The 27145-nt window shown below is 43.5% G+C and overlaps 10 protein-coding genes across 10 annotated transcripts; 4 read left to right on the top strand and 6 right to left on the bottom strand.

Annotated features, from left to right (window-relative positions):
• Nucleotides 1-633: 633 nt before the first annotated feature.
• Nucleotides 634-3840, top strand: BDB00DRAFT_758226 (uncharacterized protein; the record flags this gene model as incomplete). The annotated part of the gene is made up of 9 exons (XM_053119041.1): nt 634-1320; nt 1436-1528; nt 1663-1768; nt 1849-1911; nt 2023-2166; nt 2208-2794; nt 2935-3020; nt 3138-3450; nt 3619-3840. 9 exons carry the CDS (start codon nt 634-636, stop codon nt 3838-3840), a joined length of 2301 nt encoding a protein of 766 aa, XP_052982803.1.
• A 1029-nt stretch (nt 3841-4869) lies between these two features.
• BDB00DRAFT_758509 (chitin synthase-domain-containing protein) lies at nt 4870-8625 on the top strand (the record flags this gene model as incomplete). Its single annotated transcript, XM_053119061.1, has 5 exons — nt 4870-5449; nt 5652-6767; nt 6859-7091; nt 7180-7605; nt 7696-8625. 5 exons carry the CDS (start codon nt 4870-4872, stop codon nt 8623-8625), a joined length of 3285 nt encoding a protein of 1094 aa, XP_052982802.1.
• Nucleotides 8626-8983: 358 nt separating this feature from the next.
• Nucleotides 8984-10604, bottom strand: BDB00DRAFT_953048 (uncharacterized protein; the record flags this gene model as incomplete). The annotated part of the gene is made up of 3 exons (XM_053129607.1): nt 9902-10604; nt 9545-9834; nt 8984-9468 (listed from the first exon to the last, which is right to left on the bottom strand). Exons 1-3 carry the CDS (start codon nt 10521-10523, stop codon nt 8986-8988), a joined length of 1395 nt encoding a protein of 464 aa, XP_052982801.1. The 5' UTR covers nt 10524-10604.
• A 149-nt stretch (nt 10605-10753) lies between these two features.
• Nucleotides 10754-12571, bottom strand: BDB00DRAFT_758380 (Alg9-like mannosyltransferase family-domain-containing protein; the record flags this gene model as incomplete). The annotated part of the gene is made up of 7 exons (XM_053119053.1): nt 10754-10946; nt 11130-11286; nt 11548-11653; nt 11722-11778; nt 11860-11999; nt 12080-12269; nt 12338-12571. The coding sequence occupies 7 exons, from the start codon at nt 12569-12571 to the stop codon at nt 10754-10756; spliced, it is 1077 nt and encodes a 358-aa protein (XP_052982800.1).
• On the bottom strand, nt 12245-13972 carry BDB00DRAFT_123241 (GPI mannosyltransferase). Its single transcript, XM_053116155.1, has 7 exons — nt 13713-13972; nt 13337-13602; nt 13183-13256; nt 13028-13093; nt 12781-12953; nt 12338-12713; nt 12245-12269 (listed from the first exon to the last, which is right to left on the bottom strand). The coding sequence occupies exons 2-6, from the start codon at nt 13528-13530 to the stop codon at nt 12585-12587; spliced, it is 636 nt and encodes a 211-aa protein (XP_052982799.1). The 5' UTR covers nt 13531-13602; nt 13713-13972; the 3' UTR covers nt 12245-12269; nt 12338-12584.
• On the top strand, nt 13607-15110 carry BDB00DRAFT_809240 (ras family-domain-containing protein). Its single transcript, XM_053122470.1, has 4 exons — nt 13607-13771; nt 13950-13992; nt 14081-14257; nt 14433-15110. Exons 1-4 carry the CDS (start codon nt 13733-13735, stop codon nt 14768-14770), a joined length of 597 nt encoding a protein of 198 aa, XP_052982798.1. The 5' UTR covers nt 13607-13732; the 3' UTR covers nt 14771-15110.
• BDB00DRAFT_123264 (major facilitator superfamily domain-containing protein) lies at nt 14939-16944 on the bottom strand. Its single transcript, XM_053116156.1, has 6 exons — nt 16611-16944; nt 16417-16523; nt 16015-16305; nt 15600-15931; nt 15387-15470; nt 14939-15300 (listed from the first exon to the last, which is right to left on the bottom strand). The coding sequence occupies exons 1-6, from the start codon at nt 16785-16787 to the stop codon at nt 15107-15109; spliced, it is 1185 nt and encodes a 394-aa protein (XP_052982797.1). The 5' UTR covers nt 16788-16944; the 3' UTR covers nt 14939-15106.
• Nucleotides 16945-18388: 1444 nt separating this feature from the next.
• BDB00DRAFT_809216 (nucleophile aminohydrolase) lies at nt 18389-21472 on the bottom strand. The gene is made up of 12 exons (XM_053122469.1): nt 21346-21472; nt 21211-21268; nt 21111-21129; nt 20975-20995; nt 20811-20901; nt 20345-20545; nt 20231-20261; nt 20030-20145; nt 19418-19955; nt 19302-19325; nt 19055-19235; nt 18389-18968 (listed from the first exon to the last, which is right to left on the bottom strand). Exons 1-12 carry the CDS (start codon nt 21423-21425, stop codon nt 18586-18588), a joined length of 1743 nt encoding a protein of 580 aa, XP_052982796.1. The 5' UTR covers nt 21426-21472; the 3' UTR covers nt 18389-18585.
• A 1176-nt stretch (nt 21473-22648) lies between these two features.
• BDB00DRAFT_926734 (uncharacterized protein) lies at nt 22649-24246 on the bottom strand. The gene is made up of 2 exons (XM_053128852.1): nt 23734-24246; nt 22649-23652 (listed from the first exon to the last, which is right to left on the bottom strand). Exons 1-2 carry the CDS (start codon nt 24094-24096, stop codon nt 22852-22854), a joined length of 1164 nt encoding a protein of 387 aa, XP_052982795.1. The 5' UTR covers nt 24097-24246; the 3' UTR covers nt 22649-22851.
• A 1106-nt stretch (nt 24247-25352) lies between these two features.
• BDB00DRAFT_809207 (uncharacterized protein) lies at nt 25353-26762 on the top strand. The gene is made up of 3 exons (XM_053122468.1): nt 25353-25766; nt 25865-25946; nt 26044-26762. Exons 1-3 carry the CDS (start codon nt 25452-25454, stop codon nt 26514-26516), a joined length of 870 nt encoding a protein of 289 aa, XP_052982794.1. The 5' UTR covers nt 25353-25451; the 3' UTR covers nt 26517-26762.
• The last annotated feature ends 383 nt before the right edge of the window (nt 26763-27145 follow it).

Raw genomic sequence — 27145 nt, 5'->3', positions numbered from 1 at the left:
CTGGTTACACCTGCAACCCAAAGATCACGCTACCCAGGGCACCCTAACACTGTCGAACCAAAATTTACGGTCCGCCCCCTTACTACTGATTGCTGATTGCTTCTGCTGCTTTGCTGCTGCCTAACCGACAGTTCGTTCTGGACCTCCTGGAAATTTTTTTTTTGGTTGCTGGGCTTGAGCGAATCATGATCATTCCTCTCTCTCTCTCTCTATGTTGGTCCCAGTGGCAACTGAAACATCCGTTCCCGCTCCCAATATAAAAGTTAGTTTTGCTGGGTAAGCCGCGCAGGGCCTCTTTTTTCTCCTCCCGTTATTTTTGTTTCCGTCATCATGGGCAAGAAGTCTGTGCGCATTCATCCGGACGAGTCAAAGAGTTTGATGACAGGTAATAGTAATAAGCAACAGCAGGGAAGCGTAAACAAAACTACTGGATGGGGGCAGTGTGTTTGTGTTCCACCATCCGTTCTGTTGTCCTGCCCTCCCCCCCCTTTCCTCTCCCCCATCTCGTGTACAGTGTGTGTATGGTTGGTGTACAGTGTGCATTCATGTATGTACGTGTGTGGAACTCTAAAAAAGAAAAAATAAACTGCAGACCCGGCCCCGATGCCTGCCATAGATGATCACATTGTTGACATGCACAAAGGCAACGAGGATGATGATTATGATGATGTCCGGCTTGCAGATGATTCGGAGCTACGACAAAAAAGTCCTTTCTTCCACCATCGTCATCGTCTGCAGGAAGACGATCCATTACAAAGTTCCGAGAAGCAGCAACTGGAAAATAACTACCACCACCTTGACGACATTGACAACAACCATCATGATTCCCATCCCCATAGCCACAAAAACTATGACAACAATAACCACGACAACAACGACGACAAAAATGATAGTAACCATGGAAACAACGACGATGACGACGACGAGTTTGACTGGAACGACGATCCAGACCAGCCACGGCCAAAGCGTCGCAAAACCACCAAACAGAGAATCCAGGATGCAATGCGCCGACCATGCTGCTGGAGCTACCTTTCTCCTTTTGCAAAACGGTTCATCTTGGCGCTGGTTGGTTCGTGCGTCTTCATCACTCCCGCCGTGTGTGTGAACCAGCTGCTCCCCGTGCCTACAGACGACGAAAGGGCCGATCCGGATTTCAAAAACGTGCGTAGCAACCTGCAGCTCTGGCTCTACTGGGCTGCTTCTCTTCATTGCGCCGCCTGGATCTGTGCTGTCATTGTCGAGTCCGTCCCTGCCGTTGTGTCCTTGTGGACCAAAGTGTTTAAAGGAAGACGTTCGGAGAAAGTAAAATCGTCCATGGAGGTAAGGAAAAATACAATATAATGGGAAGGAGGGTGGATACACAAGATCGTCGGTACGACACATACACACTCACATACTCAAACTCTGTTTTTTCTTCTTTTTTAATACGGGACAGTATTACATGAGCTTAAAACGATATTTGATGATTCTTATCTTGGCCTCATGGAACTGGGGCTCTTGGGCATTCTTACTGGATTATCCGTATAACGTAAGTCAGCCACCAACTTTCTATAATCGGCCTAAACCGCAACGCTGCATCGTATCTCCCCGCTCCCCCCCCCCACATACACTCTGGAAACCTCGCTCTACTGGTATTAACACAATGAAACGATCTATAAATAGTCTGTCAAAGACCAAAGCTACTCGGCCGTCATTACCAAAGTGTTTGCCTGCATTTTTGTCGCTAGCTGCTGGCTGTTTGCTCAGAAGGTCGTTGTACAGGTTATCGGTAATAAGAACCTACACTTTCTTGGTTTTTTTTCTTGTCTACGTTGCATTATACTAAGCAAGCGATATATCACTTAATAGCAACCCGATTTCATCGCGAAGCATTCAGCGACCGACTTCGAGAGAATAAGCATGCCCTTAAAAGTAAGAGTTTCACAAAAAAAAGTGTGATGATGGAATTTCTGTACGCACCAACCCACTACTGCCTGCTTGGCTGGCTGGAATGTTTCTGCTGATCAAAAAATGTTATACCAGTACTTGATACCTTGAGCAAATCCGAAGCCCGCAAATCGAGGCCCGAAGCCAATGGTCGTTTACGAAGCCGTCGTCCCAACAGCGGTTCATCGGAAAAAAGCAGCGACAGTGCTGCCGACCATACCACTACTGCCGCTTCTGATGGTAATACTGGGTACAGCACAAGCGTGGACGGAAGACCCGAGTACAAACGACACAACACTGGTGCGGAGATTCTTGGGCAGTTCAGAACATTGTCCTGACCGACCAACCTCAAGTGCGGAGCCGGATCGACCGCAACAAGGTGGACATCAACTCAAACGAGTATGCAAAAAAAGTGGCCAAGAAGCTTTTTTATTCGCTCGCTTTCCCCCATGCTAGCTTCGTAGCTCCTTTGACGAACGAAGAAGAGTCCAAGACGTCGCTGGACATGCATCACTTTGAGCCGTATTTTCACAACCGGGAGGAGGCAGAAAAGGCCTTTGCTGTGTTTGACAGAGATGGCAATGGTAATTTAACGCGGCGCGAGTTCCGTGACACTGTACTACGGATCTACAAGGAGCGCAAGGCGCTGGCCCAGTCGATGCGGGATACCAGCCAGGCCTTGGGCAAAATCGATACCATGCTACTGATTATCAGTGTCGCTTCCACCGTCTTTATATCCCTTGCCATTTTTAATGTTGATCTTTGGCAAGCCCTGGTACCCCTCGGCTCGTTCTTGCTGGCACTGACGTTCATCTTTGGCAATTCGTGCAAAAATACCTTTGAAAGTGTCATGTTCCTTTTTGTAACGGTAAGAAGGCCCTTTTCTGTTTTTATTTTATTAATTAACTAGGGTTCCACATGGTTTTCAACGCAGTACACACATAATAATACTCGTTTTCTCTCTCTTACTAACTCTTTCTTTTTTCTCTCTCTCACTTATTTTTGCAGCATCCCTATGATGCAGGTGACTACCTCCTTATTGATGACCAGTTCTTGCTTGTCCATGAGCTTGGCTTGATGGGAACCGTGTTTATGTAAGTTATTATTTTCCCCCTCCTTTCACCCTATTACCTTATAAGCCTATATTGAACATCGCTTCTAACCAATTTTACCTCGACGCATGATATGCATCATGTATCGCAATCAATCAGTCGAGGCGATGGTCAGCAAGTCTATGCACCTACCACAGTGCTAATGACCAAACTCATTGTCAACGTGCGCCGCTCTGGCGATATGGGCGAATCGATCGTGATCAACATCGATTTCCGAACCCCTACGGACCGGTTGATGCTGTTGAGCAAACGCCTTACCGATTGGGTGAATGGCGAATCGCGCGACTATGCGCCAGGGTTTGATATGCGTGTCACTGATATCATCGATGTCAACCAAATCATTTTGACTATGTGGCTGCCACACAAAGGCAATTGGCAGGATCTCGGTAAAAGATTTCAGCGACGAACGAAGGTGAGGAATATTTGATCTGGCTTAAAGGAGGACCGGGGGTGCCACAAAACAAACAAGAACAGCAACATATTAGAAGAAAGCGCGGGATATACAATGGGGCCACATGTTTCTTACTCTCTCTCTTTGTCTGCTGCTGTTGTTGTTGTTGTTTTAAATGGCTTTGTATAGTTCTTGATCGCAGTCAAGGATATCTTGACGGAGCTCGGTATCCGATACGAGTTGCCTGCTCAGCGCTTCACCCAATCTGCTGTTGAGCAACCGTTCCTTGGCAGTAGCACTACTAATAACCAGCAGGCTGGCAATAGTAATGGGAGCAGCAGTATTATGTCTGTGACACCACAGTCTTTTGCACAAGGATCACAAGCAGTTTCTGCAACAACTGGACGATAAAACCTGAACGTGTTCTTCCAAGTTTTTCTTTCTGGGCTCAGATGTAGATAGTAGTAGCAGTAGTAGATTCTATAAATATTTCGCATTATCATATCCAACCCTGTAAATCTTTCTTTTTCTTTTGTACAATATATACACCAACTCTCTCTATATATATAGTCCCAAGGACCCACTGAGATGATGATGATGAAGTTTGTGCGATATGTGGTATGTAGCACACGCAAATCCTTTAGTTTTTCATTGTGAGTTGATTAACAACATATTTTATTGGCAAATGTATGACATGATGGGGGTCTCGCCCAGCTGATGAGAGAGAGCGAGGGGGGAGTGGAAGAAAACCCGATGTTCCAGGTCAATCCAGTATGAGGGCCGCCCTAATGAACAACATCTCTTGTATTTTGCGGAGCTTACCAGATTAAAAAAGTACGATGCCACTTTTTTGTTGTTTTACTTGTGGCCTTTTTCGTTGGGACGCATCAAAGAATGAAAGTCGTTTCTAGAGAGGGCGGTGGCTTAGTTCTCTTTCATTCTTGTGCAAGTGATCAAGTAAGGTAAAGGATTTCTTTGTGGCAGTGGGGCAATAAAGGCTTAGTAGATCTAGATCACGCTATCAAGTGGCTTTCCCATAACAACTTTGTTGATGGCAGGTGGGTGTATTGGTGATTGGGGATGGTAACACACAGGATAGAGTGGAGTGTGAAGCGGGGCGCAGAAGAGCACAGTCCGGGTGCACTAAAGAGGAAAGCTCATTTGCCGTCCGCAAATGAACAGGTATTCGTGCATGAGTTCTCGCTGTCAGTTGTGGCTATTTTTATATATCGAACCTTTCCTTGCTCTCCTTCCCTCCTCTTTCCTTTCCAAATCTTTTATATTTGGTAGTCCCTCGTGGCGCCCCCAGCTGTCCTTTTATATATATTGTATATATCATCGTTCTACCAGTCTACAGTCCCTCTTTTCTTTTCTTTTTATTATAACTTCCTTTCCTTTCTCTTGACCACTACCACTACCACTTATATATTATCCATTTAAATGCCACCAGGAGTGCACTACGAGGCTGCCGGCGGAGGCGACGGTGGTCCTCCTCCTCCTCAAGGACCACCACCACCGGGCCATAATAACGACTACGCGTACGGCGTCTCGACCACGACAAACTTTAACAACGCAGGCGCCGCCAATGTTGGACTCGGTCGCAAACAAACCACACTCGGCCGTGCACCCACTCGACGCATCGTACCCGGCGGCGCAAACGGCATTGCCAATGCGGGCCAGAATATCCAGCGTGGCCGCACGCTGATCCGACCTGAGCGGTATCAGGAACCACCACCGTTATTAACGGGCAAGAGCGAAAAGTCCCGCAGTGCATTTGATCCGTGGGTCTTGTTCTCGAGAATCGTCACGTTCTGGGCCTTGCCTTCCATGCTCAAGGCATGCAAGATGCCCGACAAGAGCATGCAGCAAGCCTGGCGCGAGAAAATCGCCTTGTGTTTTATTATTGCGTGCATGGGTGGTATCGTCGCTTTCATCGTTGTCGGTCTTGCTCGAGTCTTGTGCCCCCCCGAATCATCCAACAACATGGGAAACTTTGCTGCGTATAACGATACCGCAAGCAGTGGTAAGAAGAAGGGAGCAAACAGTAGCAGCCAATAGTAGCATTGGAGTTTGAAGAGGAAGAAAAGAAATCACTTGGGATAACGCAAAAAAAAAGAAGGGGGGTTCAGGAGGACGAAGAGAAGAGAAAAATGTGCTGTAATAATCTATGCAAATGGATGATGGATGCTGACTGTTACATTTACTCTTTACTACAACAACAGCTAGCTTGCTGGGCATCAACGGATGGCAGTTTAACATATCGACTGCAGAAGCTACTGGCAGCGTCAACCTTTACGACTACGCCTCGGTACCTGGCACGGATATCACCAACTATTTCACCCATGGAGCCTCTATACCATCCTGTCTAGACACTGGCAACCCTACCACCAACGCCTTCACCGCTGTCACCTTTGACCCATGCACTGCAGCCAACGGCAACGGCGGCTGCTCACTGGGCACAATGGACCAAACCACCTTTGACACCTTGAGCATCACCAACACCTCGCGCAAAGTCGGCTACGACTGGAACTTTTTGGCCAGTTCGAACTTGACCAACTATTTCGTCTTGGACGGCAATGTGCTCAACATGGGCCCGTACATGGCAGCCAACCCAACTGCCCTTGCCGGCGACCCTCTCGATGAACTCATCCGCGATGTTCTCAATCAGTCGTATGCCGAAGGTGGTCGCGATGCCACCAAAATGTTCCAACACCGAAGCGAATACGAAGCAGCCATGGGCTGTATGAAAGAAAAGTACCGTGCTGGCTTTATTGACAAGGACACGCCCGGCTGTTTCGCCTCGCAACTTGTCTTGTTCTTCGCCCTGGGCTCTGTGCTTGCGGTCGTTCTTGTTCGATTCGGTATGGCGCTGATCTTCGCCTGGTTTATTTCCCGCCGCTTGTCCAAGACTCCGCCTCCCCTTCCCAGTTCCGCAGCTGTGGTGCATCCAAACAACACGATGGAAATGTCCAGTATCAAGAGCTCGCCCGGCGCCATTGGAGGACCTATCGCCGGTGCTGTGCGCAAGAACATTGAGGTGGGCAACGATCTGTATTCCGTTGTGCTGGTCACCTGCTATTCCGAAAACACAGAAGGTATTCGTGCCACCGTCGAGTCGTTGTCTGCAACAGACTATCCCGACGATCGCAAGCTCTTGTTTTTGATTGCCGACGGTATCATCACTGGCCACGGTGAAACGATGACCACGCCTGACATGTGCTTGAGCTTAATGACCTTTGACGACGAGTCCATGAAGAACCCCGAGCCCAAATCCTACATTGCTGTTGCCAACGGCGCAAAGATGCACAACATGGCCAAGGTCTATGCTGGCTATTATGGTATGGTGACACCGCCCAGAAAACCTTTTTTATCGTAGCTCAAAACCTTAATACTAATTAACCCGCTCCTCTAATTATTATAATGTTATAGTGTGCAAAGGCCACAAGGTGCCTATGATTCTCGTTGTCAAATGCGGTGGTCCAGAAGAACAGGGCAAACCCAAGCCTGGTAACCGTGGCAAGCGTGACTCGCAGCTTATCCTGATGAACTTCTTCAGCCGCGTCACCTACAATGACCGTATGACGCCTCTCGACTACGACTTGTTCCAGAAGATCACGTACTTGATGGGAGCCACACCCGATTATTTCGAGTTGTGTTTGATGGTAATTAAAGCGGGGCTTAGGACGCTAGCTTATTTCTGCTCTCTCCTATTGCGGTCAGGGGCTAACCCTTTCCTCTCTTCCTTTACAGGTGGATGCTGATACAAAGGTTTATGAGACGTCGATGCGGTTGCTGGTCAACTGTATGGTCAACGACAACTTGATCATGGGTCTCTGTGGCGAAACCAAGATCGCCAACAAGCGCGATTCATGGGTGACCGCAATCCAGGTGTACGAGTACTTCATTTCCCATCATCTGGCCAAAGGTTTCGAAGCCGTCTTTGGTGGTGTCACATGTTTGCCTGGCTGTTTCTGTATGTACCGATTGAAGGCTCGCAAGGGTGATGGCGACTGGGTGCCTATCATTACAAAGCCCGAGATTGTCCAGGAATACTCCTCCAACGTCATTGAAACGCTCCATCAGAAGAACTTGCTTCTTCTCGGTGAAGATCGTTTCCTTACCACGCTCATGCTTCGAAACTTCCCCTACCGCAAGATGGTCTTTACTCCTCAAGCTGTAAGTCAACATTGTGCTCTTCCTATCGGGTAAACCTGTACTCTTCGTGACACTCACACTCAAATGCATGAAAAATGGTGGTATTTTTAGATCTGTAAAACAATTGTCCCTGACGAATTCAAGGTGTTGCTCTCGCAGCGTCGTCGTTGGATCAACTCGACCATCCACAACCTGTTTGAGCTTGTCCTTGTCCGAAACCTCTGCGGCACCTTCTGTTTCTCTATGCAGTTTGTCGTCATGATGGATTTGATCGGTACACTGACCCTTCCTATTGCCATCTGTTTGACCGTGGTTATGATTGTTTCGATCGCCAGTACGCAAATCACCAGTTTCCAAAACGCCATCCCGCTTTGTCTGCTGCTCATTGTGCTGTTCTCGCCTGCCGTTCTGATCGTGTTGACCACGCACAAATGGGTCTACCTCGGCTGGATGTTCGTGTATCTGTTGGCTCTTCCTATTTGGAACTTTGTCTTGCCCGTCTACTCCTTCTGGCACTTTGACGATTTCTCGTGGGGTGAAACTCGTAAGGTTGAAGGCGAAGGCAAGGACGACCATGCCAACAAGGACGGTGTATTTGATCCATCCTCGGTGCCATTGAAGCGTTGGGAGGATTATGAAAGAAAGCGTGTCCGCGCACACAAGCGCCGCGAGCGTAAGGAACGTCAATTACGCGAAATGGGTCCTGTCCACTTTATGCATTCTGTGGTACCGCCCGATGAAGACGAAAGCAAGCGCGGATTGTTGGCCGACCCTCAGTTTGATGACGATGCTTACAGCAGCCGTTCCGATATTTCTGGCCAAGATGTACATTACTTTGATCCTTCCAAGGAAGCCCCCGCCAGAGCCGGTGCTGGAGGATACTACCCGTCATTCCGTCCTGACCAACCTGGTACCCCACCTGCTCCTCCAGGAAACTCTGCGCCTGGTCCATGGGGCAACCAGCCTTCTTCATCTCCCGGTCAGTACGTTGGTGCACGACCACCTCCACCAAGCAATCAAGGATCCTACCAAGGATTCTAAGCCTTTCCACACATTTCCAATAACAACGTACATAATCTTTCACCTTTTCTTTCGCATTTTTTCAAAAAATCATCCTACCGCACCCAAACTCACTCACACTCACAAAAAAAAGAGAGGATAGAACAAAAAACCTCACCTTCTCACGTATATTATATATAGCTGTTGTATTTCTCCTTTTTTTTCTGTATGCTAATGTGTAAAGTGGAGATCAAAGACACACTGTAATATTGCTTCATCATCATCTTAGTCTCTTCTTTTCATAACACGCACCATATCCAACTACAACAATAAAACTACATGTCAATCAAAAGAGTATGGGTTTATTAATGAGAAAAAGAAGCAGTGGATTATATTAAGGGTTTAAGCGAATACAACAAAAAGAATTATGGTAGATAGTAAGAGTGTAAAGTCTATGGCATGGAAAGAAGGTGCAGCAGATGTAGGGAGTTTTTGATGATGATCTTTGGATAACGTCTTGTTAGAGCCTATGGCAATCTTGTTGTGAGGTAGCGAGTTGCTATTATCCTGCTTCTCTTGCTGTTGTTGACTAGAATCGTCGTGCTTTTCCGCTTGAGCCACATGCTTATCTGCTGCTGCTGCTGACTGGTTCTCCGATAAATCCTCCCAATATGGACTCTCGTCACCAATGCATTGATGAATAGGGACAACGTTGAAGTGCTTCTTTAGTTCAGGCAACCATTTTTCGGTAAGCATGATGGTTTCGTTGCTTGACTCGTGCTGAAGAGGAATATGTCCGTGCTCGTTATCTTTGTCGGCTACTCGGAGTTCTACCCATTCATTGAAATATCCATTTACTGTAGCAGCACTGATGCTTTGAGCCGCCTATGTGTACACATAAATCATTACTATCAGTTCTCGCCTCACTCTTATATCTGTCATATGCTGCCAGATGGCTTACCAAGGCCCAGTCATTGGAATCTCTGTCCCATAAAATGGCACGCATGCCCATAAGCCAAGCAATGGCTCGTACGCGATCATCGATATCTCCGAACGGTGGTCTCCAGCACTTGGGCGTAATACCAACGACCTCCTTGATGGCCTTTTGAGTAAAATAAAGCTCAGACACGATTTGTTCGTTGCTCAGTGTCGTCATTAATGGATGTGACCAGGTATGCGAGCAGATGGTGTGTCCGTCACTGAAGGCGCGCTGAGCTGCCTCGGGGAATGTCATGACATTGGAACCGATAACTACCATTTTTTTTGTATAAGAAAAACCATGCACAAGAATACAACAAGCAACGAGAAAAATACATACAGAACAAGGTTGCCTTTTGCTTGTCTTGTTCGATCAAAAAGTTGTATAGTCGTGGCTCTTCATACTTTTTTTCATCTTCGTCCTCGCTCCAGACACGATAGGGCCCATCGTCATAATTGAGACCCCAATCACCGGCATGTGGACAGTAGCTCACGTCTTCAGGAATATAATCCAACTTAGGTTTTTTGCAGAGTGTGCTTGACCACCAGCAGTGAGGATCGCTTTCTGTATCATAAGTAGTAAAATTCAAGTCGCCGTTTTTTGCTCGCCGGACAGGTGCATCTGGAACTTTGGACCAGTCGAGCTGCTTGATGACTGCCTGCACTTCTGGGTCGTCGACCGGCGGTGCTTTCATGGGAGGCGGATAGTTGCCGAGATTTAGGTTACTGACCTTGTCGAGCGGTCGCACCTTTATGCTATCCTCGTCTAGTGTAAGTGATGATCGAGCATTGTCAAGCGGTCCTTTGAAATCAGCGAGCCATACAGGTGAAGAAACGGCCAGATAAGGTGATGTTTGAGATTGTTCTTGCTCTTGCGCTGTCACAGCCACTGTAACCGCGGAAACAGTAAGTAGAGCCACTACTGCTGTTTTTGTTGTCACTGACGGTAATGTGTAGTGCATGATCTATAAAAGAAACATCAAGTTCTTGAATAAAGAAAGAAAAAAGAAATTATATGTCAGGGAGGGGCAGTCAGTGCTGTCAACTTTTAATCTTTGTCAAGTTTGCTTCTAGTTGGATTTGCAAACCGAAGGTGGGGACCATATAAGAACACATTATAATCAAACAAAGCAAAAAAAATCTATCATTATTGTCATTTCATCCGACAGCGTCTCAAAGAAGAAAATAATTCTTAATTTTCTTCAGTCAGGACCATGTAAATATTCAGGCTCATCAGTGCTCTTGAAAATTTTCCTTGAATCAACAGATCCATCAGCACTGGTATGTCATCAAAGTTCACGTGAGGCGTGAAGCTGGCAAGAAGCAAATAGCGACCGTCATCTAGCTTGGGCAGCATTGCCATACTCGGAGCAACCACAAGTGTTCTATATATATTATTATAATGAATTAGGTCAGTGTTTAGTTAGAAAGAAGCCTTCGCTTTAAGCGATCTTCCTAGAATCAACAGATCCCATCCCTACTCTCGGAGTCCCTCTTTCCTCCATTACGAAGCATCATATTTCCTTTCTTGATATTCATCTTTTCATGTCTTGGAAACATAATATTACCGTTCGTATTCACCTGCCACTTGTTTCGATGGCGCAAAGTTCATATGTGGGCTATGTGGAACAAACGGGATTCCAGCTCGTTCTTGCAGTGCTTCGTAGAGCGAGTCGAATTGCCCTCCGAAATCTTGTACTTTGACATTTGGTCTATCCGGATTACCTAATCATATCGAAAAGTTCAGTTCCTCTCGGGACTATGTTCTCATCAAATCAGAAACCGTACTACATACTCTCCCACGAATTTGGATAGCCCAGCAAATGTCTCGGTGGCATGTATGTCTTGTAGAACATCAAGTGCGTTGTTACATCATGATGACTTGTGATTGAATTATCTGGACGCAACATAAACAAGATTAGCTGAGCTTCTTTTGTAGTTTGGATCTAATGGGTGTAATAATATATTTTGATTTTAACAACGTACCGATTTCACCAAACGCACAGCCTAAACCACTGTTTTCCAACACATGACAGCCTTCCATGCCTAGCGACTGCTGCTGTAAGAATATCATTGCTGGAACCAAGCCTCCCTTTATAACATGTACATTAATACTTGCGATGAAAAAGACATTCTATAGATTCTTTCACAGTCATTTACCTGATGAAGGACGCCGAAAATAAACGTAGTAGCAACATTGGAAGCTAGCCAAAGAAACTGAACAAGAGATCGGAATAAGTTTGCTGTACTACCAACAGATCAATCTTCTGTTTTACGTTGTTGGTGCTATCAGCTTACCCAAAACACTCTGTTGATCTTGACGCGATTCCATGTGTATACCAACACAAGCGGGACCATCATAGGCGTTAAGAACCGGGCTTCTTGATGTGGCATGATGGATAAGCCTGTCATTGCCAAGATAATCACGCTGACGAGAACTGAGGTACACAAAATTATAACATTTTAAGCGTGGTTGCTATATACATGTTCATGCCGTTCCCGTGGAGACAACAATTACCATAGTAGAGCAATGGGCTTGTTCTTGGTCTCCATAGTAATGACACCAAGGCGCTTGTACTCAGTGGGCCATACAACAATGGGAAGTTAACCAGCAGATGCAAGTAGCGCGGATGCAGACCATGATCTTTAAGGTTCTCGACTTTGGCATTATACAGTATATTGTTTAATGGCGTCAGGACAACTGTACCCTAGAAGTATGTATGTCAGTGAAATCGCCACCACCTGCATAAAAAAAGCGGTACAACAGTTAGCTTACCGATATACGAACCCGCGACCACTTTCCTGGATCGCTGATGACATCCATTACATCCACAAAGGTTTCGATCGATTTTTCGGCCAATGTAATATGCAACGTTTGATAGAATAACGAATCGGCAAGGATGCATCCTGCAGCGACAATGGTTCCTCCGAGTAGGAATGGAAACACTGCGCCTACGAAGCGACGGCCACTAGATAAAATATCTGAATAACTGCTTATTAGAACGAGCATCCCCATCCTGTCTTTACCTTTTTTTATACGCATTCAAGAGGAAACCAAGACCAACAGGAAATCCATAAAGAATGAATGTAATCCGTGTAAAAATTCCCAGGCTTAATACGCTGCCTAGTGCAAATGATCGTATGGAAGTGATCTGTGCGCGCGCAAGCTAATTAGCAAACTTAATCCCCTGATTTTCCAAGTGATTTTCTATCACTTACCTTCTGTAGTGTTGTTGCGTAAATGGAAAAGGCCAAACAGAGTGCCACTGATTCAACTGAATTTGAAAAGGGACGCATGTAGTAGACAAGCATGACTTGGCTGGTAGAAACCAACAGGAACGGTAGTACTGGATCCTTTCCAATTTGCTTGCACATGCGATAGACGGCATAATCTAATTAATTGCATGCATTAATATTAAGCCCGCTCACTATTTTTTCCATTGTTCTTCTTTTGCAAACAACAAACCAATGATAAGAGAATAGAGAAAGCTTGATACGCGTTCTGCAAAGTACATGTCGATCGCGCGTGGCACTATTAGGTGTGACATTTTTGCACTAAATTGAGTGTAACGTTCTGAACATACAAAGTAGACACGACGACGTAAAAAAAGGTTTCTTTGCCTTGCTGCATCGTTCCTTCCGCCAGCTCCGCAACACGACGAACAATCCATAACGGCAAGCCTGTCGTTAAGAATCTAATAAAAAATGGCGATTAACGCGTTGATTCCTTGCTTCTTTCTACACCTCGTTTTTCATTGAATACATGTACACGTACGGGACTAGCACAGATCGAGCTGCGTGCTCTGGTTGATATTCCCATGGTGTGAAAGTCTTAATGTCGAAAACGGAGGCTGCTGTAACTTCGGGCGATTGGAAGTACTCATCAGGATGAATGTAACCAGGTAAACTTGAAATGGTCCAACGGACCCATAACAGCACGGTGTAGGAAATGACGCGCCGGTTTAACATTGCGCGCCCACGTATATTTTTTACACCCACAAGCGAAGGAATAATAAAAAAGAAGGCTCACGTAGGACAGACCTGCAAGAAAAAAAAAAGAATAAAGGGTTTGGTATGGCTGGTGGTCACACCAACTCTCTCTCTCTCTCTCTCTCTCTCTCTCTATCCTCCCGCTTGCCTTTTATTTTTACTTTATTGCTGCAATAAACACATGCATAAGGATATCCTGAAGGTTGTCATAGTGGTGACGGTGGCACAGGGAAGGTAACAGATCACAAAAAGGTTGATTTGTTTAATCGTCATAAGAAGCTCTAACCTGGATAATAATGAAAAAGACTAGTTTACGGAATCAGGTAAAATAGCCTTTTAGCGATTAGCGTTCATTCTTTTCTTGCTCAACCCGTTTTTTGTGTAAATCAAAAAATAAGTTTATCCACAAGCGGTTCACCAATGCCTACAAAGCGACAATTGGTATATATACACATTACTACGTTTATGCCAAAGGGGCATTTAAAAAAGTGGAACCTAGTTGGAGCTGATGTTTTACAAATTGGTTCAGGCGCGGATTTCATTACCAAGGAAGTTCGAACGGACGATGGCAAAAAGGTCATGTTGCAGATATGGGACACAGCAGGCCAAGAACGGTTCCAATCTCTTGGAGTAGCATACTATCGTGGTGCGGATGCTTGCATACTTGTGTATGATGTGAATAACTTTTTATCGTTTCAACATTTGGGTACAGAATTTGGGATCAAGGCATTTTGGAGCGGGGGCGGGTGGATGGATGGATGTGATCGGTGCGAGCGATAAGAGAAAAGAAAATAAGAGAGAGGATATGTTGACTATCGGAAAGAGTGGACGTGTCTATTCACGCTCGGTTTGTGTGTGTACATACGTACTTGTTTCGTTAGAGCGCTGGCGCGAAGACTTTCTAAAGCAATCCTCTTTACCAGCTGAAGAAGCACAACATTTTCCAATGTTGATTATCGGTAACAAAATCGATATCGACGATCGAGTGGTTTCTCGCCGACAGGCCCGGGCTTGGGCAGAGCAACGTTCCAGTGAGCGGATGAAGATACCGTGCTTTGAAACGAGTGCCAAGGACGGTACCAACGTTGAAGAAGCTTTCACGCATATCACCAAGATTGCCAAGGTCCCTCAGCTTGAATTGGATCTAAATGGAGCTGGCGATACCGTGACACTCTCCTCTGACACAAAGTCAACAAAACATGCTCGACCTTGTTGCTGAAGCAAATCCTTTTTTTTTCTTCCTACTCCTTCCGCACACTTATCCACATCCTACAACCATCCTATAAACCTCTAAAATACCTTCTTTCATCATTCATACCGAACGGTAGATTGCGTATAAACACTCTACTGCTTTTGTTTTGCGTAACTTCTTTATTCTTTAACTTAGATAGTGTATATGATACAAACATTTGACGCTTTTTTTTTATGTACAGTACGATTTGTCAATACACTCGCTACCATCCAATCCTTATTCTTTTGTGCCTTGCAAATCATTTAATTCTGACCACATAAAAGAATGGCGAAAACGTGGTGTATTTATTTGCATAGCGTAGCCCTATCCGTTAATTGACTCTCGTGCCCTTTTCCATTTTTCGCTATTACGCCGGATATAAGTGACAAATGGACTTGTCACAAGAAGAATGCTCCCGAGGATAGTATAAAGGACTCCACAACCGAGGACATCCTGCAAGTCAGTTCCCCACAGTATCCCAAGAGTCATCAGAATGCACTTGACAGTTTGGATGCATGCTATATTATATACATACGTGTGGATCATGAAAATTATCGTATCCGTTGAGCTGAAAGAAATACCGGATTGATCAATCATTGCTTACCTTGAGCAGAAGAACTGTGTTTAGGGAATGATTGTACAGCATATACGTTTAGGATACAGTTTACAAGTGTGACTCCAAACATCGCTGGTAAAACGTACAAGATTTGATGAGCAAATATTCGTTTATAATGTACACTTATACAAGCGTTTTAGGAACTCGAACGTGAAGTATTAGGATGTTGTGGTGGCTCTTGCACGAGCAGTCTATACATACCGAACGCTTGAAATACTATTCCTGCCGAGAAATGCACTAATTTCTGTATACACCATCCATATCCAGCAAACGATACAGCCGTTATCAAGGCTCCAACAAACAGCACTGGTTGATCTAGTCGCATTTCCGGATAAACATCGGCCTTGCTCAAGTTCGCCCTTTCGACTCGGCGTATATAGATGCGATCGGAGAATAGCCCTCCCAGATACGCGCCCGATGTGTTTCCTACGATCCCGGTAAGATAGAATAATCCAACCATCGTTGACGAAAATTGATACTGAATGCTGTAAGCCCAGGTGAAAGAAACAGCTGCCGCATTGTTTGTGAAAGACCTACACATCGGTATTTTTCCGTCATTAAAATATGTATATATACATATCCATTGCAAAGAAGAAGCGGTGATGACAAAGCTTACAATATCCCAATGTATAGGCAGCATAGCACCATGTTTGGGAACTTGAGCAACTTCAACGATGCAAACGGATTAACCATCTTGAGCCCTCGCCATAAACTTTTTTCTGAGCTTACGCCAGGGCCTATGTTGTCCACATCGTCACTAGATAGCTTTTGATGATGTCTAGCGCATGAATTTGTTTCGGGAAGAAAAAAGACAATCGCGAACCAGAAAAGGCTGTAAGCTATCACAAAAAGCCAAAAAATACTTCTCCATCCAAGAAACTGTGTCATTACACCGCCTATCAACGGTCTTGAATATACCATGTGTGGATTATTACCGTTAGTATACCAGATTTACATGATTTATCTTGTAGCTAATATCACTAGATAGCGTAAATGATGAATATTCCCTTATACTTACGCGATGGCCGTACAATACAAAGTAACAGACGCATACCAGGACAGCGCCTTGCCTTTTTGATTATCTGTAAATATGTCATTGATCAATCCGGCCCCAAGTGCATTACTCTATGAATTCAATATGGTACGTAAGTTATGAGCGTTGCTATATATTTATCTTAAAAGTTTATGTACAATAGTTGGACAAATACTCGCAGCAGCGGCACCAACAGCGGCTATCAAGCGAAGTGCGATTAGCATCCCGATGTTAAGTGCTAATGCGCATCCGATATTCCCTATGATGAGGAAGGAATTGGAAGCAATGAACACCCGTCTACGTCCTATCCAGAACGTAAAACAAACTTTATTAGTTATTAATGATATCATATACATTTATTATGTATATAACACTACCATACCATAGTGATCGGCAAATGATCCCCATACTGCAGACTGTAAAGTTTTGAATACGTAATTTAGTGATGATGGTTTTTCATTTAACCCAATGCAGTCATCAGTACAGTAGATCGTAATTATAGTATAAAAGAGCGACATAAAGCAACGGTATACCAGTAAACCAATCATGAGAACATATACCGCAGCTATATACATATATTAAAAAGTTAGCTTTTAAATATGCTGTTTTGATGATAGCTTTAATACGAACATATCATAACGTACCCAGCGTATTTACAACAATGGTAGTCGTATTAAACTCGTTCTTTATGATGGGTAGTGCCGGGTGCTAGAAATGTGGAAAAAGCAGGGGTACTTTAATCTTACCAGTATCGATTGACACTTGGCCGGTAGCTTCCTTACCAAGCCATTTAGAGACGATTGATTCCTTGTTGCAAGTAAGATGAAATTAATGAGCTACTATAGTAAATATAATTGCCTTTCGTAAGCATTGTTCGTCGTCTTTACATACAGTATCTGAGAAAAAAATGCAGAGGCAAAAATGGCACGCTTCATTGCTTTCGATAAACCTTCATTTTCAAGTGATGGCGACGTGCTTGAATCGATATTCTTTTTCGAAATTGGTTGCTGGGTATGACTCATACTGGCATCGTCTACTACAATTTCCGAGTCTTCAATGCTTGAAACGCTCTTCTTCTTTTCTTTTGTTTAAATAACATTTTATCAGCCATGTCAGTCAGAAATGACTGCTGCAACTAACACAGAAAAATGGGAGTGCTACCTTTGATCATATTGCTATCATGTTTGTGTGGATTGTTCGGCATAAAAGACATGTCCGTGCTGTATTTGACCTTGTCATCCTCATTTTTATACATATTGTCACGCATTATGTTTTTCTTGCTCATTGATATAAAAGTCGTATCGCAGTAACTTAAAAAATACTTCGTTGAGAAAGCGTGAAGATTCATACACTACTTGGGAACATATAATGAGAGAAAGATGTAACAAAAGAAAAAGAGCAGTTGATGTAAAACGGCGTCTCTCCCCTTATTATATACGGCATGCATGACACATGCATATTCTGGTTGCCGAAGCGCACAAAAACAGTGTCTGTTGAAGGTAAAGTGATTGCTCGTATAGTCCAGACACTCGCCCTCCCCACCTTCCAGAATAATTAACACACGCGAAACGACCAAATGAATAAAGTGTCACTAGTCCACCGGATATATGAAAACTAAACAGTTGTATTTGAAAAATCATTTGGCTGAGAAAGCACACTATGCTAAATATGTCATATGGATAATCTCATTTCTGCCGACAGGTTCTTGCCAACGTATATGCATATGTAAAAACACCTTGGACTATAATTAAGGATAGATAGGTTATGTGATTTATGTGGTCCATATGATAGCGATTTCTTCCTAAGAATTGAAAAATTATGTATCATTGATTTTGATTAGCTAGACGGTATGAATATTGCATCCTAAGGGTTATATGATACTTGCTCGTGTCAAATCTGGAAAAGTTTGTGACTCTAAAACAACCGTCGGAAACAACTGCTGCTGAAGTCGGTACGAGTCTGCTGTATATGTGTATATGTTTGTTTAACGATTATGTAGTCTGACCTAGTACTCATTAACATTTACAATCCCTATTTTCATGTCGAAAATCTATGTGTTAAACTATATGGAATCCACTGTATAAGGCTTTATTACATTTTATACAATTTCTTGTCCATATTCTCCAATTAGAGTGGATCCATCAACGAGGGAAATTACAACCATCCCGTAGCTTGGCCGTCAGCGCGAGGATCACTACCGGCAGCAAGGACGCGTTTTCCAGTACGTGCATCTGTTTTCGCAACAACGATTTGACCACGGCCAAATGTCAAACGAGCAGTACCTTTGGAGGGATAACACGTGTGACCCATTGCTTCTAATTTTTTAACAACTTCAGGCGCGATACCATCCTCCACGTATACTACAGAGTCAATGACATCTGTAAATCGACGTAAACTAGGCATCACGTATCCATCGGATTTGGCTGGAGCAACGCAAATTCGTGGTAGATCAATCGCGTGTTGAGGACTTGCGAGATAGCGCATTAAGTTCATAATAACCTGAACATGGCCCTGAGGCTGCATAAACGCTCCTACCACTACAGTATGGATGATAATATAGCAGAGGTCGCATCTAGTAAGTTTCAAGTTATCACGAATTTTTCTTTGATTGTGCAGTGTTCACCTCCTAAAGAAGCTTCGAATTCATGGTCTCCAGAGGACGATTTTCGCGTGATTATCGCTGGGATGAGGGTGAGGTACGGACGCTTCCTGGGACCAATACAATTAGGGTGATCCTCGATGAGTGTAAAGCTGTATCCCCGATTATGAAGTGGGAAACCACATTTGTCAGGAACAATGCAACTCTGCCAAGTAAAGGTACGCTGGCTTCAGCTTCAAGTGTATACTTCTTATGTTAACGGTACACTTACACCAAAATATCCAAAATTCGAGTTCTTGTCAAATCAATTGTTAGCGAGAAACAGTTGTTAAAAAACAGAGAAAAAACAGGAGCTCGCGCTTATTAAGCATACAGCATACTTCTTACAATAAAACTGCAGGCATTGCCTTCCTCATCAACGACGGATAAATAAACGGTATCGCAGGTTTTATCAGGATAACCTTTTACAATTTCGCCGTTTCGTTTTTCCAAGTTCACCAATTTGGCACGCTCAGAAAGGTAGGCTTTGCTTAACAATTTATCGGTCGGCACAGGGAATACTTGTGGATCCGCTACGTAGTAGCGCGTATCAGCAAATGCCAGCCGAAGTACTTCGATAATGATATGCAGATACTCCGCAGAGTTATGTTCCAGTTTTGAGAGATCTAAGCCATGTTCTTCTTCCAAAGCACGGATGATGCCAAGGGCAATAAGAGCAGTAATCCCCTGACTGCTGGGCGGAAGTTCCCATATGGTCCAGTCGTGATAGTCAAGCGATATAGGCTCAATGATTTCGGATGTGTGTGACGCAAGATCTTCGTGTGTCAGAACGCCTCCACGCGACTTGACTGCCTCAATAATCGCATCAGCAACACGTCCTTTGTAAAACCCATCTTTTCCTTTGTCAGCGATAGCTCGAAGTGTCCTGTAGAAGGATATCAGAAAAGTAGAGTATACGTTAAAATAGCATTTACTGCATATCATATCTGCCAAACATACTCTGCTAAATCAGGAAGGTGCACTATTTCGCCTTCAACTGGGGCACGAATACCATCGATGAGCAGGTTATTCTCAGCACTGTTGTTTTCTTTCAACATTTTTTCAGCCCTCTTCCACTATATACATGTTTTAGTTGAAGCAAGTATGTACCATTACAGTATGTGATCATTTACTGCCTATTTACCGCACGGAAACACTTACACCCTGTTCAGGAACGTAGGAAAGTGGGAACCTTATTTGTAATGGTGCGTATTAGTTTTTCTTGCCATGGCTCCCTTGATAATTTTTATAGTCCTATAATAGAAACATGTTTACCCGTTTTCGGCCAGTTCGATGGCTGGCTGCAAAATAGTGGCCATATCAAGGTTCCCTGAGCCAAAATGCTCAATCGTATCTGTCCATGTTGCTACTGCGCCGGGAACAGTAATGGAATGTGCGCTATAAGGGGAAACGCATGCGTGGCCGTCAAATTCTCCCTGTTGGCGAAGAAGATCAACCGTCAATGCTGCAGGAGTCCTATAATACGGTACAGCGGAAAAGGCGTTATATATTTCACATTTGTTGAATTAATTATATTCCCCATTTTTCAACGGTGTATTTAGTCTCGTCTTCATTCTCAATCTGCAAATACAAATTATGATCTAGTCATATGAAACATGAACTCCACTCAAAAAAGACAAGAGTTCAAGTCCCTTTTGACTAAGAAAAATACACTTCACCGTTTTGAAATGAAAACTCTTGTACATCATCATATGTATATGTATATAATAAAAATATTTACCTTCCAGAACCATTCAAACCAATAACTTTACGTTTTTTTGCATCATAAAATAAGCAACATCCGTCACCACCCACACCAGTACATGGTAATTCTATATGATCGTTTTGTAAACGCAATAAGCAACAAGAAAAATAGCTTACAACTGCTTTACTTTGCAATATTACCGTTAACACTTAATACAGCGGCTGGTAGTTGCAGTTGTTATAATCGTGTGTGAAAAGGTCATCATCAGTAACATATTTTCAGATCTGCTTTTGAAATGTGTATATACAGTATATATACACAGAATAAACGTTATACCAACTGCTACTGCTGCATCCTAGATAAACAAATGCATTTTTAGTAAGTTGCAGCTAATTCGAGAACTATATCGTGCTCTTGGCAGGCTCTTAGAACTTACAGCTGCATTGCCTCCTTTCTTCAGAATTTCAATACCCACCTGTGTTGCGAACGGCTGCCTATAAATGTCATCACAGTTGCGACCGATTACGTTAATATTTCGATATAGCTGACAACAATAAAAAAAGTAACATACGAGCTGGCAACCATTCCTTTAGTGCCATAGACTGTAGGTCGACGTGAATTAAAGATGAAAGGGTTCTCTGGCACTGTCATATAATCAGTATGTAAGATTGAAAGGAAGAAAATGAAATTGGCGCTCGGTAGTATTCGGATGACCCTTTTTATATGCGGTAAGCTAGATATGATGTTCACATTAGTTTCGCCACATGAGTGGAGCAGCATAATTGTTTGTTTTTCAGCAGCAATACCCCTGGGTTGGGTCATTAACCTCAATCATGTTACGATCGGCAAAATAATTTACACATTTTTTAATGGAATGTCGAACAAAGTGCTTTATGTTGGATGATAGTTTGACTTCTATAATTTGTTTAATTAGACTGTTGTAACTCTTATTGAATTAAATCACTGACAACCTGAATGATCAAATATTTGAACAATACACACAGACTCTACATATGGCTGACTCCCTTTCTTCTTTCTTTCAAATATTACGCCAGCTTTGGCTGCTAGTAGATGTGCAAGTCGGTATAAATGTAATCTACCACTTGTTTTACTAGTGAATTCTTCATCGTACCTTTCCCTGATTCAAGACAACCAAAAAGGAACAAGAAAAAACAAAATGCTGATCATTACGCCATTCCAGCGGCCTCTTCCGCCTTCTATAGCGTGTACGTCACACAATGTTGCTTTCAGATGATAAAACCAATTCTTTTGAAGGTGTATTGCTCCTAAAGATTGTGATATGTGTTACTCTCTAAATATAAGTTGCTGTTTGGGGAACGCTACTTTGGTCAAACGTGATTGCCGAAATGATGAGTTTCTACTCAAATTCAATATATTAGACTAGTGGAGTAGCAGAAGAGAGGGTTTTTTATAGAACTGTGTTGCCTCAACCTTGCCTTCGATATAAGTTGTTCCTGCTCTTACCCCAGGTAGCCCAAAACGGCGGGTGAATGTCGCTATCACTTCCTACTGTAGACAACAAAGAAGCAAAAGCAAAAAGATAAAATTGTTCGCTACTAGTTAATTTGCAGCAAAAAAAAATTGAGAGTAACTTCCCTGATCGCGAGGTTGTTAGATAAAAATGGGATAATTTGCTGCAGTTCACAAAGCTTTTTTTTCATAGGATGTATGCGCGTATGTTTAAATAGAGAAGGAAGTATGTATACAGCATATATGAGTAGAGGCATGCGGATCTTTCAACAACTAGAGGAATAGCGATGATATGTCGTATCATTATCTCGACATGAATACCTCCTCAACAGTGACTCTAAGCACATTATCCATAGACAAATCGAGCAAAAAAAAAAGAAGGGGGGTAATCAAGAGCATCGTGGACTTATACTTTGTTCAATTTCAAATATAGTACATGTGGTAGTTGAGGGTAATGAGGCTATACTAATTACGTGGTGTAAGAAACAGCTGCTAGTTTTGGGAGAAGCAGGTTGTATTCATAATGATGGTAAACGTTGAGCGGACGGCGACGCCAACAAAAATAGAAGCGTACTTGTTACAAATACTAGGATCGAGAATCATCATAATCAGTAAAGCTGAGCATGTCATAAGAAATGCTGCTTTCACCGCTAACCGAACTAGGACGTCCAACACTATTGCTGCTGCCGACACCACCATGATTTGAGGAGTGCATACTGAGCTGACTGAATTCATCTGACAAGTCGCTTTCAGCTCGAGATCGGTTACCAGAAACGGATGCAACGTCTGACCAATCGGCATCAGCAGATGTCAAATTGGTGGGTGCTTGGATAGTGTCAATGCGTGGGCCGAGTTGTGCTGTCGATGCGTCAAGACCGCCAGTCGATTGATACATGGATGGATGGGAGGACGAAGACGAGGAGGAAACTACACTGTTGTTGCTGCTAGATGATGCTGAGGAGCGGTGGTCATGATAGTCGTACACGACGCTACGTTCAGTATGCTGTTGCGAAGCAGTAGAAGCAGCAGAAGCAGGTCTTGGAGGTAACGGTAGTGGTGAGGCTACTTCCGTTAGCTGGGAAGGAGCAAAGAAGAAAGATGGAGGCATGCTCTCATCAAAGTTCGGACGTGGATGGTCTAGTTCCTGAACGACAGGCGGACGAAAAAATGGGTTGTTGTCATTACTGTTGGCCGATGTAGTGCTATTACTAACCATCGTAGTGTCCAAGCCGTTGACGCTGTTTACACGACTTGCCAAGAGTTCTCGGCGACGCTGCAGGTCACGCTCCGCTTCGTCAAGCATTGCTTGTTCCATTTGAAGCCGCTGTCGTCTGTCCAAAATACTCTTTTCCATTTCCGTCAACTCGTACGCAGAATGGTACAAATTCTACAACATATAAAATTTGGGCTCCGTCAGCATGATGATAATCAAAAGAGCTCCAAGTATCATTCCACCAAGTTAACTTACTCCTTCTTCGTGGTCTCCATGGTCATAGAACGATCGTCTGGTGCTGCTTTTAATACTGGACTTAGATGACGAGCCTGCTCGTCGCGCTCGCCTTTGTCGCAGGTTTTCGTATCCTCGATGCCACATGTTGAGCTTTTTAGTGTCACTATCGTTGTTGTCGTCATCGCTTAAAGTACTGGAGGCGTCATCGTCATCATCACCAGATATATTGCGTTTCTCAAAGTCTCGTTGGTATCTTCGGACATACTCACTGTATTGCCTGCGTTCTTCATGGTCTTCTAACAGTCGACGACCTACTTCGTATCCGCCCCAAAGGACAAATACGCCTCCAACCACGATAACCGCAACTACAGCAGGGTGCATTTTTTATATGTTGCTCTGCTGATGTTGAGGGGTGTTTAACAGAAAGAGTGCGAGGGGTGTGGAGAGAAAGAGGGAAAATAAACTGGAAAAGAAAGGAAGTGAAGATAAAAACTCCTCTGATTGTTTTGTTTGGCAGTGGGACATCATGACTGGTTGAATGAGTGTGAGATCATGTGCTATGCCGTGCTGCTGCTGTTGTTAATCATAGTTGCTTTCACCAAGGGATGCAAATATGAACCTATTTGGGGAAGAGGGGCCCAAATCATTTCTTTTTGTGCGACCAACCAGATTTATGCAGTTATTTTTCCATTGTCGCGGCCATACCTGTTGATAACACGTCTTCTGATTTACAGTTTCTAGGAAACGAGTCTATATAGAAATCTGGTAGCGATGAGAAGGGGGAGAACATCATGATCTGTTTTGCGGCGTATCACTACAGATCTAGCTAAGAACATACACCAATAATCGAAATTATAGTTTATGTGAGTACATGATTCTGAGTTTCACCATAACATTCGTTGTACTTGTTGCAAGATGTATGTATGCAAGTGTAGGGGCTCCTTTTGTTTAAACATGTTGATCAGTTGTATATACCGAGTACACTTTGGATTGGGCACGGCTTATCCATAGGGCTTGTACTAAAGTATTAGCACGGTTAACAAACAAAGGTCGTGCGTTGCAAACGACTGCCTTTTCTCTTCCACGCGTTTCTCAATGTGATGTCCTTATATGTCGCATGGTGCGTCTCTTTCCAAATAAGCAAAATCTTTTCAGGTCGCAACTGCAGGACTCGATAACACACCTATCATCAAAAGTACTTCGTACTATGCTGTAGTGCAGTTTTGTTTTGTTCGTTACATAGTATAAGATTTTTGTAAATTACCCTTCAAGCGTCAAAATCATTGCAACAATCTACTAGCACCATATAGCTAGGTCTCACTCATTTGCTTTCGTTTCTGCTGACGATTCCCAAGCGTATTCTACAATAGTATGTAGGTGACATTCAACTTTTGTAGCACGCTTACAGTAGAAACCATTGCCTTCATACAAATGCAGCAGGGAGAGCTGAATGGTTGAATGCATTACATACTCTTTTTCTGCATATGTATACTCAGGAAGAAGGCGTTCTTTGATGCTATACTATTTATTTAACACGGTATGCTCTGTGTGCGACAGAAAGTGTGTCGGAGCTCCGGATTGCTTATATAAAGAAGAGAGGGTAAAACTTTACTCTTGTTGTTTGTCTTTTCTGACCCTCTCAACCCAAATTGTTGCGTCTGCCTGTAACCTTGCGATATAAGTGAAGACAATCAACTCTTTGATGAAACGATTTCTGCTCGTACTTTTTTTTAATTATGATCACTATCAAAAGACAACCTTCTTCGAGTTACGTATCGTACCAACGCGGTGACATACCCCTCGTCCTCACGGTCCCACACGGCGGGTATACCGGTGGCAAGGAAATACCCGATCGTCCAGAAAAGGGCGGCAACGTATTAGTCAACGACGGATACACGGTTGACACGGCTCGATTACTTTCTGAATATATTACCGATTATTATGGTAGTCGGCCGTATATGGTGATATGTAATGTCCGTCGACGTAAAGTGGATGTCAATAGACCTTTGGATTTGTCGACGGAGTCTGCTGAAGGGCAAGCAGTATGGAAGGTACAATTCCGGCGCAGTCATCATTCGTCTCCCACAGCTAGTATACGACATAAAGCAAGTACATAGGTTGAGCAGTCACTCTTCTGTTATTAAAAAAGGAATATCATCAAACTGTGCAACGTGCAGTGAACGAAATCCGCGCTCGCCATAAACAACAAGGTCTACTACTGGACATCCATGGTATTAATCAATATGACACAGAGTAAAAGTAGTAAGAACATTAGCTATCAAGAAGGGGCATTTTATCTTACGTAATATGTAATTACCATTGTAACAGGACATTCGCGACACGATCTGGTTATGCTTGGTTATCTTTTGCACAAGAATGAGCTTATCCAGTTGCAAGACGATAGAAACCGCACGGATCAAGCTGTGCTCAAGAAATCATCCATCCAAACACTCGCAGCACGTATTTCTATACCAGAACATCCCAGTGAACTCTTACGAGGTGACGGCTCTTTTGGTGAGCTAATGGAATATTCAGAAGAAACTGTGAAGGCTGTTCCTTCTTCGAGTCACCCGGCGCCTTTGCAGGACGAATTTTACTACTCGGGCGGCTATACAACGCACGCATATCATAAAAATGATTCTAACCGTAATGGATTGGATGTTATCCAGATTGAATTGCCTCGGTATTTACGTTTAACGCCAGATCAGCGACAGGTTGCGGCAAGAGCTATCACAGGAGCTGTTACATACTGGCTCGATCAATACTATCAACCGGTCATACTTGACAAAGCCAAACTTTAAAAATGAAGTGGGAAGGGCTCTCGTAGACATATTATGTACTATACAAGGGAACATGAAAGATGTGCCTATTCTTACTGCTATTGCTCAGTTGATATATAAAATTATAATCTACACCACTAGCACTCATGGTGTATTATAAATGTGGGCTGTAGTAGTAGATCATACTAAGTTCAACCAGGAGGTAGAATGAGTCGGTGAAATGTTAATGTACATACCCCGCTAGTACTCGTTAAATCTTTTAAGCACGGAACAATGAGTAAGCTACCAAATAGTAAATGGATTCCTCCCCCAACGACAAAAATCACATGCAGATGCCAACCTGTTCATACATCATTGACTGGAAATACGGGCTCAAACTATACCACCGCTAACTTAGTAACAATGACATCCTCGTATTGATAAAATGAAAGGACTGTCTGTGTCTACATAATAATGCGATGCATATTCTTTGAAGCTAGGTTGAAAGTAAGTATAATCAGCTTGTGGCATATGTGCGCACAAGATGTCACGCTAGCCATTTCCGTTTCGCGCTATGCTAATAATAACATCGCCGATGTAGATGGAAGACAAAACCAGTAAGGCGCCGACGTAAAATAGCGTCGCTTCATCAATGCCCAATTACAGTAGTC

This window comes from Zychaea mexicana (assembly GCF_025766255.1).
Source record: "Zychaea mexicana strain RSA 1403 chromosome Unknown BDB00scaffold_14, whole genome shotgun sequence".
Classification (NCBI taxonomy): Eukaryota; Fungi; Mucoromycota; class Mucoromycetes; order Mucorales; family Lichtheimiaceae; genus Zychaea; species Zychaea mexicana.
This window is presented reverse-complemented; position numbering and strand designations above follow the sequence as displayed.